General features: G+C 36.9%; 1 protein-coding gene across 3 annotated transcripts in view; it reads left to right on the plus strand.

Moving 5' to 3' along the window:
* TBCK (TBC1 domain containing kinase) overlaps nucleotides 1-13705 on the plus strand; it is a 640231-nt gene that overhangs the window by 288549 nt on the left and 337977 nt on the right. For 2 of the 3 annotated variants that reach the window (XM_051967428.1, XM_051967430.1), the window contains one exon: nucleotides 11627-11786. The exons of the other annotated variant lie outside the window; for it this stretch is intronic. In XM_051967428.1, the coding sequence (XP_051823388.1) occupies nucleotides 11627-11786 (160 nt within the window). The remainder of the gene's footprint in view (nucleotides 1-11626; nucleotides 11787-13705) is intronic. 3 annotated transcript variants of the gene reach the window in all.

The raw sequence follows: 13705 nt of genomic DNA on the forward strand, positions 1-13705 counted from the left end.
ATTGAACCAGCCCTGCATTCCTGGTATAAATCCTACTTGGTCATTGTGTATTATCCTGGGGATGATTTTCTGTAATCTTTTTGCTAATATTTTATTTAAGATTTTAGCATCCATATTCATTAGGGAGATTGGTCTATAATTTTCTTTCTCTGTTTTCAGCCTACCTGGTTTAGGTATCAGTACCATGTCTTGTGTTGTAAAAGGAGTTTGGTAGGACTCTTTCAATCCCTATTTTTTCAAATAGTTTATATAGCATTGGAGTTAATTGTTCTTTAAATGTTTGATAGAATTCACATGTAAATCCATCTGGTCCTGGGGATTTTTTCTTAGGGAGTTGGTTGATAGTTTGTTCTATTTCTTTTTCTGAGATGGGACTGTTTAGGATATTTACTTCTTCCTCTGTTAGTTTGGGCAAGCTGTATTTTTGAAGGTATTCTTCCATTTCATTTAAGTTGTCAAATTTATTGGCATAAAATTGGGCAAAGTAACTCCTAATTATTGCTCTAATTTCCTCTTTGTTAGTGGTGAGTTCTCCTTTTTCATTTTTAAGACTAACAATTTGATTTTCCTCTTTCCTTTTTTTAATCAGATTTGCTAAGGGTTTGTCTATTTTGTTGGTTTTTTCATAGAACCAACTCTTGGTTTTATTAATTAATTCAATAGTTTTTTTACTTTCAATTTTATTGATCTCTCCTTTTATTTTTAGAATTTCAAGTTTAGTGTTTGACTGGGGGTTTTTAATTTGTTCCTTTTCTAGCATTTTTAGTTGCAAGCCCAATTCATTGACCTTCTCTTTCTCTATTTTATGTTAGAGACATGAAATTTCCCCTTATTACCACTTTGGCTGCATCCCATACATTTTGGTATGATTTCTCATTATTGTCGTTTTCATGGGTGAAGTTATTATGTCTATGATTTGCTGTTTCATCCACCTCTAGTTTTCAATTATTTTTTGGTCTATTTTCCCCTGGTTTTTTGTTGAATGTAATTTTCATTGCATCGTGGTCTGAAAAGGATGTATTTACTATTTCTGCCTTACTGCATTTGAGTTTGAGGTTTTTATGTCCTAATATGTGGTCAGTTTTTGTATAGGTTCCATGAACTGCTGAAAAGAAAGTGTACTCCTTTCTGTCTCCATTTCGTTTTCTCCAGAGATCTATCATATCTAACTTTTCTAGTATTCTATTAACTCTTTGACTTCTTTCTTATTTATTTTGCAGTTTGATTTATCTTATTCTGAGAGTGCAAGGTTGAGATCTCCCACTATTATAGTTTTGCTGTCTGTTTCTTCTTGCAGCTCTCTTAATTTCTCTTTTAAGAATTTAGATGCTACACCACTTGATGCATATATGTTTAATATTGATATTGCTTCATTATCTATGCTACCCTTTAGCAAGATATAGTGCCCTTCCTTATCTCTTTTAATTAGATCAGTTTTTGCTTTTGCTTGATCTGAGATCAGGATGGCTACCCCTGCTTTTTTGACTTCACCTGAAGCATAGTAGATTTTGCTCCATCCTTTTACCTTTACTCTGCATGTATCTCCCTGCTTCAGGTGTGTTTCCTGTAAACAACATATTGTAGGATTCTGGCTTTTAATCCATTCTGCTAACCACTTCGTCTTTATGGGGGAGTTTACCCCATTCATATTTGTGGTTAAAATTATCAATTCTGTATTACTTGCCATCTTGTTAACCCCAGTTTATGCTTTTCTCCCTTCTTTCCTCCTTACCCTCCTTCCCAGTATTAATTTTGTGAGCACCACTTGCTTCTCATAGCCCTCCCTTTTTAGTATCCCTCCCCCACCTTAGAATTCCTCCCCTTACCTTATTCCTTTCCCTCACAGTTTCCATATTCCCTTCCCTTTTCACTTTTCCCTTCTCACTTTTCAGTGAGATAGGAGAAGTTTCACCATAAATTGAATATATCTAAAATTTTTCTCTTAAAGCCAATTCTGATGGCAGTAAGATACCCACTATATTCATCCCCCTCCATTCTTTCTCTTAGATATAATAGGTTTCCTTTGCCTCTTCATGAGATGTAGTACCCCCATTTTACCCTTTTTCTGTTACAATGTCCTTTCCACCTCTAGTTTCTAGAACAAGGTATACATGTATTCTTTATACATCTTTATAGCAGAAATATAGTTCCCAAGATTTCTTTTTACCTTTTTAGGTTTCTCTTGAGTTCTATATTTGTAGATCAAACTTTTTGTTAAGTTCTGGTTTTTTCATCAAAAATAAGTGAAATTTGCTTATTTCGTTGAATGACCATCTTCTTCCCTGGAAAAAGATGCTCATTCTGGCTGGGTAAGTTATTTTTGGTTGCATACCGAGTTCCTTAGCCTTTCAGAATACCATATTCCAGGCCCTTTGATCCTTTAATGTGGATGCTGCTAGATCCTGGGTAATCCTTATTGTGGCTCCTCTATATTTGAATTGGGTTTTTTTAGCCAATTGCTCGATGACCCAAAGAGGCCACTCTCTAGGCAATTGATGGAAGTCCAGGCTGAAGAGTTCCCATAGTTTCCATCTGTTCATTCACTTTTCTTAAATCAGTGAGCATCCTCCATTTTCCCGATTTCTTTTTTACAACGAACACTGGGGAATTCCAAGGTCTTAGAGAAGGTTGTAAATGCCCTTGTTCAAGCTGCTCCTGTACTATATCTAATAAGGCCTGAATTTTATCGCTACTGAAGGGCCACTGTTCTATCCGCACTGGTGTATCAGTTTTCCATTGGATAGGAACAGGTGAAAGTGTTGGCAGGCCTTCAACAGCAGCCCTGCTTAAAAAACCGAAGTACTCATTTTTAACCCTAATTGTTGTAAAACGTCTCTTCCCCACAGATTGATGGGGATTTTTTCAACTATAAAAGGAGTAAAAATTCCTGTTTTGCCTTCAAAAGTCCATCTCATAGGGGCAGCACTAACTTCAGCTGCTATTGATCCTCCTACACCAGACATGTAGGTGTTTGCTTTAATCTTTGGCCAGTGACTGGGCCAATTGGCACCTCTAATAACTGTACAATCTGCACCTGTGTCTACCAATCCTTCCAATGGTAGGCCATTTATATAGATTGTGAGCATAGGTCGGTCAGCTGTTACAGCTGCTGTCCAGTATATTTCTGGATTTTGTGGTCTGGAGTCAGAATCTGGGTGACTATCACCAGGTTGCTTATTAGGATTCTGTATGACTAAACCTGATGCTACTATTTCTCCTGGGTAATAAGTCATACATTGTCTACCTGTATTAGTGACTGGGATATTATCTACACATTCCCCAGTTTCCCACATCAGTATGTGCATGGATACTGTTTTGTACGTACAAAAAAGAGGTGAAATGGTCAAGCCTACTGTGCCTGGAGGTAAGGGATCCATAGGCTGGAGAGGAACAAATTTCACCTCTCCAGGGGGTATCTCAGTTGTCCCAGCTGTCTCAGAATACAGCTCTATTCTCCCTAATTGTAATTCCTTTCTGCCATCAGGTTGCTTCCTGGCTGGTAATCCCTTTCTCCCATCATATGGCTTTCTGGCTGATTGGTCATGTCTGGGTACTGGACTTCTAGGCACACTCTGGGTGCACCATTGGCTGCCATCATGCCCCAAGTGTTTTTTGCCTTGGGCCCTGGGACTGGGCTCCCTCATCCCGTTTCCCTGAATCTGTCTACATTCTGAGGCCCAATGGAAGCCTCTGTTGCATTTTGGACATGGGGTATTGGGTCTTGTTCTCCCACCCTGTTTTCCCATTCTATCTCTATACCAACATTGAGCTTTCAGATGCCCTACTTTTCCACACTGAAAGCATCTACGAGTCTCTCTGGAAGTCCCTTGCCAGGAGGGACTCTGTCTTCCCAGGTTTGGATTTTGGGAAGTCTGCATCATAGCCTGGCTATAAAAGGCATCTGTGCCCACTGTGGCACAGCGTCTTATGAGCTCCTCTAAAGGAGCATCCTTGCGCAGTCCTAGTATAATTCTTCTGCAAACCTCATTAGCTTTTTCCTTAGTAAGTTGCCTTATCAAAATGTCTGTTATTGCATTTTCTCCATTTGTTCTTGTGATAGCTGTCAGCAAACATCCCACAAAGTCAGCAAAAGGTTCATTTGGCCCTTGTGTTATTTTTGTGAAGGCCCCACCCTTTTCATCTTCATTGTGGAGAGAAGCCCACGCTTTGATAGCATTAGCAGCAATTTGCTGATATGCTGCTACAGAATAATTAATTTGTACTGCGACATCTGCGTAAGGACCTACACCTGTTAGTAGGTCACAGGTGATTGCAGCATGAACTCCAGTTTGACTATTTTGTTGGGCTTGTATCCTACAGAGCTCACTATATTCAGAAAGCCACAAATAGTTTTGTCCAGGTTCTAGGCATATCCTTGCTATAGATTTCCAGTCATTAGGGGTCAAGATTTCAAAAGCCAAATTCTGTAATAACATCTTAACATAAGCTGATGTAGCCCCATAAAGAGTACAAGCTTTTTTCAGGTCTTTGAGGATTTCTATATCAAAAGGAGAGTATCTTCTACTTTCTTGACCTGAAGAATTAAACTGTTGAATAACAGGAAAAATGTGGTGTTGAAATTCCAATACATTTCTCCCTTCCTCTTTGGCCTTAATTAGTCCCTTTTGCGATCTACTCAAAGGAGCAGCTGGATGCTGGGGGGGAGATGCTGATTGATGAATTCTTTCAATGTCTATTTTAGCCTCTGTTTCTATGACTTCTGGGCAGTTCTCTTTGATAATTTCCTGGAAAATAGTGTCCAGGCTCTTTTTTTCGCCATATATTTCTGGGAGTCCAGATTTTCTCTCCTGGATCTATTTTCCAGGTCTGTTGTTTTCCCAAGAAGATATTTCACATTTTTTTCCATTGTTTGATTTTTTTGGTTTTGCTTGACTGATTCTTGTTGTCTCCTCGAGTCATTCAGTTCCATTTGTTTGATTCTGATTTTCAATGAAGTGTTTTCTTCACTCACTCTTTTTATATCTTTTTCTAATTGTCCAATTTAAGTTCTTTTGGTCTATGGAATTTTTTTCCATTTTGCCAATTTTGTTTTTTAGTCTGTTTCCAGTTCACTAATCCTATTTTCAAGGATTTGATTTCTTTATCCACTCTGTCTTTGAACGAGTGGGATGACTTCTCTTGCCAAGCCTCCCTCTCCTTTTCCCATTTTTCTTCTAGCTCCCTTGTGAGAGCCTTTTTAATTTCTTCTATGAGATTCATCTGTGCTGAGGAACAGATGATCTCCTCCTTTGGGGATTCACCTGGAGACAGTCTGTTTTTAGTCTCCTCACACTCTCTATTTGTATAGAAGCTGTCAAGGGTTAAGGTCCTTTTCAATTTTTTGCTCATTTTGTCAAAGAAGAATCAAAGACAAACTAGCAAAGAAAAAAAGAAAAAAACCCAAATGGAATCTGCTTTTTTTGGGGGAGGGGCTGGGTGGTGTTACCGAGCTTCCTCTACAAGCTGCAGGGGGCAGCAGCGAGGCACTAGCCTTATTGTGCTGCTCCTGCGCTCTGAGACTCTGAGAGCGTGCTGAGACACTGTGGGGGAGGGGTGGTCAGGTCCCAAGAGACTCCAACTGTTCCGGGTTGTATTCTTCACCCCAAGTGTTTTTAGCTTCTCTGCTGGGCTGCTGGCTTGCTATCAGCGCAAAGTATCCAATCCTGAGCAAAGCTCTCCCCACAGAGACGGCTGAGATCACACCCCATCCCACTCCGGTCTGCTCAGCTATGAGCTGCCTGCCTTCAGCCTGTGCCTGATCTAAAGCTGTCCCTGCCCTCGAGTGAAAACAGACCTTTCCTGGTGAATTTCAAGGATGTCTTCTCTTGGTAACTATTTGTGGGATTTTTTTCAGTCAAGCATTAATTCAGAGGCTTGTAATGAGATGGATTCTGAGAAAAAAACCGCGGAGCTTACACAGCTGTGTGCCTCCTCTCCGCCATCTTGGCTGGAAATCCCTCCTTCCCCTTTCAAAGGAAAAATGACTGAAATGAGGAAGAATCAACTGAATCTAAAAGAGAGAAAAATTAAAGCATCCCCGTCTAACTAGGCATTGGTATTTTCTAAGAACCCTAACTCAAGCTTTTCCACAGTGGGTATTTCCATATAATTTTCAAGTCCTTAAACATTGTCCCTAAAGAATTTCATGGGTATTTTAGTCAATTACTTCCTTCTTTTTATCCCAAACTGAAATGTCTAGTCCACTAGTATTTATTAAGCTTTTACTATATTGCATCCACTGTGCTAAATTCTGGGGTTTACCAAAAAAGTCACAAGCAATTCTTTCCCTTAAGGAGTTTTCATTCTAATGGAGAAAACAGCATGTAAATAAAGAGATACATACAAATTAGATAGAAGATAATTTGAAAGCAAAAGCAGTAGCATCTTAAGGGACCAAGAAAGGCCTTCAGCAGGTAGCAGGATATGAACTGAAACTTGAAAGAAACCAGAGAAGCTAGAAAACAGACATGAGAAGAGAAAGCTTTAGAGGCAGGAGGCCAATGATGTAGACTTTAATTGATCCATCCTGTCTTCATTGTCAGGAATGATATAGACTTTAACAGAGTCCATCTGGCTCCTATTGTCCATCTTATTACAAAGGGAAGCCAAATTTGTGGGGCTGTCTTGTCACCTGGATTAGGACATACTGAACACACCAAATCAGATAAGGAACGCTTCTTCCCTGAGCAGGATGTAGATGTGATGCTCATGAAAGTTTATTTTCAACTAAAACCCTCCCTAATTTCTGCTCAAGTCTCTAGATCCCATCCTTACTTCCCCTCATCCTCTTCTTACTAACTTTTAAATAACCCCCTTCACTCACGGCGCACTGCTAAATCATTTTGATTTTGCTCATGAGTCTTTCTTTTCCCAACAATAAAGGACCCTTATAACTGATAATGCTGTTTGTGAGTTTTTCACATTCCAAACCACTATCCCAACATCTGCTATTTCATCACCAGTTGAGAAAGTTCAAAAACAAGAAATGTCATGTTAGAAAAATAACATAAGGGGCAGCTAGGTGGCACAATGGATAGAGTACCAGCCCTGAGGTCAGGAGGACCTGAGTTCAAATTTTTCCTCAGACATTTAAATACTTCCTAACAAGTCACTTAACCCCAATTGTCTCAGAAAGAAAGAAAGAAAGAAAGAAAGAAAGAAAGAAAGAAAAAAGAAAGAAAAAAGAAAGAAAAAAGAAAAACACCATAGGATCATAAAGTATATAGAAGGTAATAAAGTATAAGACTACTGGAAAGATTAGAAGGTAGCAGATTTTGAAGAGCTTTGAATATCAAATAGAAGATTCTATATTTGATCCTGAATATAATAGGGAGCTTCTGGAATTTATTGAGCAGAGGAATGATGTGGTCAGACATGTACTTTAGTGTTGGAATCTTTACAAACTGCTAACTAATTAGAGTTGATCTAATCTTACAAGAAGATGTTTTGGGCAAAACCTGAAACAAGGTACTAAGTAGAACAATGCTTGTGTTTGCACCTTTACTCATTGGAGTTCACAAGTATGCCAGCTTCACAAAGTAAACTTTGTAACTTTGGGAATTCACACCTCCGTTGAAGCTCTTTGGGCCAGAGAGCACTATGGGAGAAAACCCATAATCCCTCTCTCTCGTATCCCACAATTCCTCCCTCTTGTATAAAAGAAACAGACAGAGGCTCTCGGTCAGATTTCAGCGGAATTACACCAGAAGCCCTCTCTCCGAGGCAAGGCAAGAGAGAATATATTCCACTTGGCTGGCTGGTCGCAGAAGAGAGTTCAGCTGCATTGGAGAGGAGTACTCTGGTGCAGACACAGAGCACTTTGGGAGAATTCAGTGGAATTACGCCAGAAGCCCTCTCTCCGAGGCAAGGAGAATATTTTCCACTTGGCTGGCTGGTGGCAGAAGAAGAGTTTTCAGAGGAAGAAGCTATGAGTAGAGAGTTCAGTGGACAACCAGATTCATCTTCATCTCACACCACTGTAGTTGGTGGCTGGGTTCCTGCACTTCCCCTACTGAGACCAAGCTGTTCTGAAAGACTCAGAAAAAGCTCACAACACTTTAGAAAGATCACTTTATGAACAACAGAATGCTCTCAGAAAAACCTGGAAGGACAAAACAATATAAGGTAAAATGAGTAGTACCAGGAAAACATCGTACATAGTAACAACAATATTGTAAAATGATCAGTTGTGAATGACTTAGCTATTCCTAGCAATACAGTAGACCAATAGGACTCTGAAGGACAGTGCTATCCATTCCTAGAGAAAGAAACGATGGAGTCTGAATACAGATTGAGGTATTTTTTTTTTCATTTGTGTTTCTTGGGGGCTTTTTTGTCTGTTTTCTTTTACAACATGACATATGGAAACATGTGCCTATATGTGTAACATATCAAATTGCTTGCCTTTTCAGTAAGGGAGTAGGAAGGAAGGGATAGAATTTGATTTTTAAATTTTTAAATTTTAAAAATTGTTTTTATGTGTAATTGGGAAAAATAAAATTCTAAATAATAAGATGATTTTAAAAAAAAGGAAAAAGAAAAATCACTTTAACAGATATGTGGAGAGTAGATTTGTAGTGAAGAGTATCTAGAGTCTGAGAGACCATATTTTTATAAAGGTCAAATGACCTTTGTAAAATGCTCTGTAACCTTAAAACACTATATGAATGGTAGCTAATATTATTTACTATAATTATTATCCTTTGGGATATTTTCCCCTATCAGGGAAGATTTCAAACAACTTACGTATTTTCATCTTGTGAAACTCATAATGTTTTCCTGTACATCTCCACAGCCTGCCCCACCTGCCTTCTTCTGTGAGGACTGTAGTACAGTAGTGCTGCACATTTGTTCTCCCACTCTCTTCACTGTTCAATAAGCCCACTTCTTTTGCCAATTATGCTTTTGATGATTTCCCTCCTGTTCCTTCATCAATGGAAATAAGCTGCAGCCTCCTGGAGCCTGCCTTGCATCTCTCCATTGACTTCTTCTTTGCTTCTTCAAGATTGTAGTGTCTCAACATTTGGCCACAGGATTTCACTATTAAAAGGATGTAAGCTGGCCTTCCCTCTCCTTTCTATTAACTCCTGACCCAACTTATTGTCTATTTGTACTAGTTATCTCAGAATTATGTACAGATACAGGGATAGAAGAAGGGACTCCTGATTATAATGAAGATCAGTATCTTCCCTGTACACTGAGATTGATTTAACAAAGATCATATAGCTGGTAAGTATCAGAAATGGAAGGTGAATTCAGGTCTTCCCAGCTACGTATTTTTCCAATTGTTTAGATCTGACTTTATTTGTGTGAGAAGTGTTTTGTAATTGTTTTCATATAGTTCTTGGGTTTGTCTTAGCACTCTCCATTATACCACAAAGCCTCTTACATGTATTCATGTGCAGGAGATAAATGCCTAGTATCAGCTAGATCTGAGTTCAAATTTAGACTTTTATACTGGCTATGGAACCCTGGACAGGTCACTCTACCTTGGCCTTAGTTTCTTCTTCTTTTTTAAAAAATTTATTCTTAATACACATGGCTTTATGAATCATTTTGGGAGAAAAAAATCAGGGCCAAAGGTAAAAACCACAGGAGAGAGGAAAAACAGAAAAAAGGAGTAAACATAGCATGTGTTGATTTGCACTCAGTCTCCTTAGTTCTTTCTCTAGATGGAGATGGCATTTTCTGCCCAAAGTCTATTGGGATTGCTTTGGATCACTAAACCTCTGAGAAGAACCAAGTCTTTCATAGTTGAACATTATTTCTGTTACTGTGTACAGTGTATTCCTGGTTCTGCTCACTCAGCATCAGTTCATGTGAATGTTTCCAAAATCTTCTTATTCTAAATCCTCTTGTTCATTATTTTTTATAAAAACAATAATATTTCTTTACCTTTATGTATGACAGCTTGTTCAACCATTCCCCAACTAATGGGCATCTCTTCATTTTCCAATTCCTTGCCACCACAAAAAAAGAGTTGTTACAAACATTTTTGCACATGTGGGTTCTTTTCCCTCCTTTATGATTTCCTTGGGATACAGATTCAATAATGGCATTGCTGGATCAAAGGATATGCCCAGTTTTATAATACTTTGGGTATATTTCCACTCTGCAGAATGGTTGAATTATTTCATAACTCTACCAACAATGCATTAGTATCCCCGTTTTCTCACATTCCCTCCAACATATGTCATTATCTTTTTTTGTCATCCTAGCCAATCTGAGAAGTGTGAGTTAGTGATTTAGAGTATTTTTTCATATAACTATAAGTGGCTTTAATTTTATCATCTGAAAATTATCTTTTCATATCCTTTGACTATTTATCAATTGGGGAATGACTTGTATTCTTACAGAGTTCTTTATAAATTTTAGAAATGAGACCTTTATCAGAAATACTGGTTGTATAGGATTTTTTTTTCCCCAGCTTTGTACTTCCTTTTTAATCTTGCTTCTGTTAGTTTTGTTTGTGCAAAACTTTTTAAATTTAATGTAATCAAAGTTGTCTATTTTGACTTTCATAATGTTCTCTAGTTCTTCTTTGGTCATAAAGTCCTCCCTTCTCCAAAGATTTGATAGGTAAATTATCCCTTGTTCTCCTAATTTGCTTATAATGTCATCCTTTATACCCAAATTATGTATCCATTTTGATCTTATGTTGGTATGGGGCATGAGATGTAGGTCTATGCCACGTTTTTGACATATTATTTTTCAGGTTTCCCAGTAATTTTTGTTGAATAGTGAATTCTTATTCCAGAAACTGGAGTTTGGCAGTTTATCAAATACTAAATTTCTATAGGCCTTAGTTATTACATTTTGTGTATCTAATTATTCCACTGATTCACTACTCTGTTTCTTAGCCAATACCAAATAGTTTTAATCACTGTTGCTTTATAATATAATTTTAGGTTTGGTACTGCTAACCCACCATCCTTTGTGGTTTTGGGGTTGTTTTTTTTTTTATTAATTCCCTTGATATTCTTGACCTTTTGTTCTTCCAGATGAATTTTATCATTTTTTTTTAGTTCTATAAAATAATGTTTTAAAATTTTAATTGGTATGGCACTAAACAATAGGCCAATTTAGACAAAATTTTTATTATATTAGCTTGACCTAGCCATGAACAATTGATATTTTCCAATTGTTTAGATCTGACTTTATTTGCATGATAAGTGTTTTGTAATTGTGTTCATATAGTTCTTGGGTTTGTCTTAGCCAGGTAGACCCCCAAGTATTTTATTTTGTCTACAATAATTTTAAATAGAGAAATTCTCTATCTTTTGCTGATGGGCTTTGTCAGTAATATATAGAAATGCTGATGATTTGTGTGGTTTTATGTTAATTTCTTCTTCTATAAAATAGGATTATATTAACACCTAACCCCGGGATTGTTTTGAGAATCAAGTGAGAAAATATTTGTGCAGTGTTTAGCACAGTTTCTGGCACTATATAGAAATGCTAAGTATTATTATTATTGATACATTGTCATGTACTGATCCTGTATCTAAAGTGCCATTAAATATTAAGATTATATTTTTATTCTGATACTTCCATTAAAATAAGATTTTTCCATCATTCTTATGTCTGTACACACTATTGAATTTTCCTTGACCTTCCTTATTTTCAGTTTTAATAGAGGTCACATTTCAGGCAGCATCAGCATTCCTTTCAACTCTGCATTCACCACAGAAGGGGATCTCTCCCAAACCCCTTCTACTGCCATACTCCAGAATTTCAAAGGGAAAGTTATTGTCATTGTAGGAAATGTGGCAAAACATACAGCAGAGGTAAGTTGATCCCTGAACAACATATCCATACCTGTGAATGCTCTTCTCTATCCACTATAGCTTTGAGTAAGTAAATTTACCAAGATTCACAAGTAAGGTAAAAGTTAAAGATCAGTTTTACTTATGCTTTTTTCCCTAAAAAAAGCATCTACTTATCCCTTTTTTCCCTGGAAGGGAGAAAACAAAAAAAAAGGAAATGGCTATTTTTTTTTCAATATTCAGCATCGATTGTTAGTAGGTTTCTTTTCTACCTACTTTCTGAATTCTCAAGGCAAGAATATGGTGTTACTGAGAGAAGACTAAGCAGAAGTGTTAGCTCAGTCATTATAAAAGAAGATGAACCTTGAAATAAGGAGAACAAAGGACTTGGGGAAGATTGAGTCCTTTTACCACAGAGTTCTGACACCTTTTTATGAAATGGCTGTAATAATGGCAGATTGAAGATGAAAGTTCTTGGAGTTTAGATTGTTCTTTTTCTTATATCCAGAGCTTTCTCATAGGAAAGATTAGAATAAAATTAACTTTTCAGGAATGAGGACTTTATGAAATGAAGATGAATATTAACTCATGTCTTCATTCAAATTGCATAGTCCATTGATGCAAACATTGTCAGAGGGGGTAATTTATGTCTGGAATTCTCCTGTTCAGAGGTCATTTCAAACAAACACATCTTAGAGGCACAGGCTGTTGAAAGCTTTGTCTCACATTCCTCAATTAGAACTAAATGCACATTGGCCCCCATGATTAATCTTGACTGGCCCTGTTGCAGAAATGCTGATGTAGGGGTATTGAGCAATACAATCTAAATGACTTTTAGTGAGAAAGCCATCCACAGAGCTCATCCTCAAGAGAGGACAACATTAACCCAACTGATTCGGGAGTAATCATAGGGAGTAAATATCCAGCGTAATGTTGGATTGCATATAAATTAGAGAAAACGGAAGTAGTAAGTTGATTTTTAAAATCAACAAAATGGTGCAGTAGATAGAAATGGACCTGGGTGAGGAGGATTTGAGTTTAAATTTGACCTCATACACTTATTAATTGTGTGATCTTGGGCAAGTAATTTAATCACTAACTGCTTCAGTTTACTCATCTGTAAAATGAGGAAGATAATAATAACATGGTACTCCCAATGTTGTCATGAAGATAAAATGTGATAATATTTGCAAAGAATTATATAAATGCTGCCTATTATTATTTTACAAAAAAGAAAATAAATATTTGTGCAAAAACTCTTCAAACCTACTTTCATTTCAATGAATATCAATGTATTTCTCCTAAAGAGAATTGAATAGAAAGCTTCAAATTTCTAATAATTTTTTGAGGGGTGATCTAAATTTGGGAAAGAAAATATTTGAAAAGAAAAATCAATAAGCATTAATTATTTACTGTGTGCTGATTTCTAGAGAAACAAAGAAAGGCAGAAAACAATCATTGCCTTAGAAAAGTTCAGAGTCTAATTTAAGAAATCACAAAATTCTTGTGACTTTTGATTTCTTAAATTGATAAGTTTTTTTCATAAAAGATTATTCTAAATTTTAAGTACTTACAGTAATCTTTTTAAGTGTATCAAACTGGCAGATTATTCATGCAAATAAGCATCAATAAGTTTAAAGATATCAATCAATCAATCAACATTTATTAAGCACTATTATTTATTATTCATATAGAGCAGCTAGGTGACTCAGTAAATTGAGCCCTGGCCCTGGATTCATATCCAATCTTAGACACTTACCTAATTGTATAAACTTAGGCAAATCACTTAACCCTGTTTGCCTCAAATTCCTCATCTATAAAATCAACTGAAAAAGAATGGCAAACTACTCCAGTATCTTTGTTAAGAAAACTCCAAAAGGGGTCACAAAGAATCAGACTCAAATGAAAAATGCCTAACCACTACCAACAAAAATCTATAG

This window comes from Antechinus flavipes, chromosome 6 (genome assembly GCF_016432865.1).
Source record: "Antechinus flavipes isolate AdamAnt ecotype Samford, QLD, Australia chromosome 6, AdamAnt_v2, whole genome shotgun sequence".
Taxonomy (NCBI): domain Eukaryota; kingdom Metazoa; phylum Chordata; class Mammalia; order Dasyuromorphia; family Dasyuridae; genus Antechinus; species Antechinus flavipes.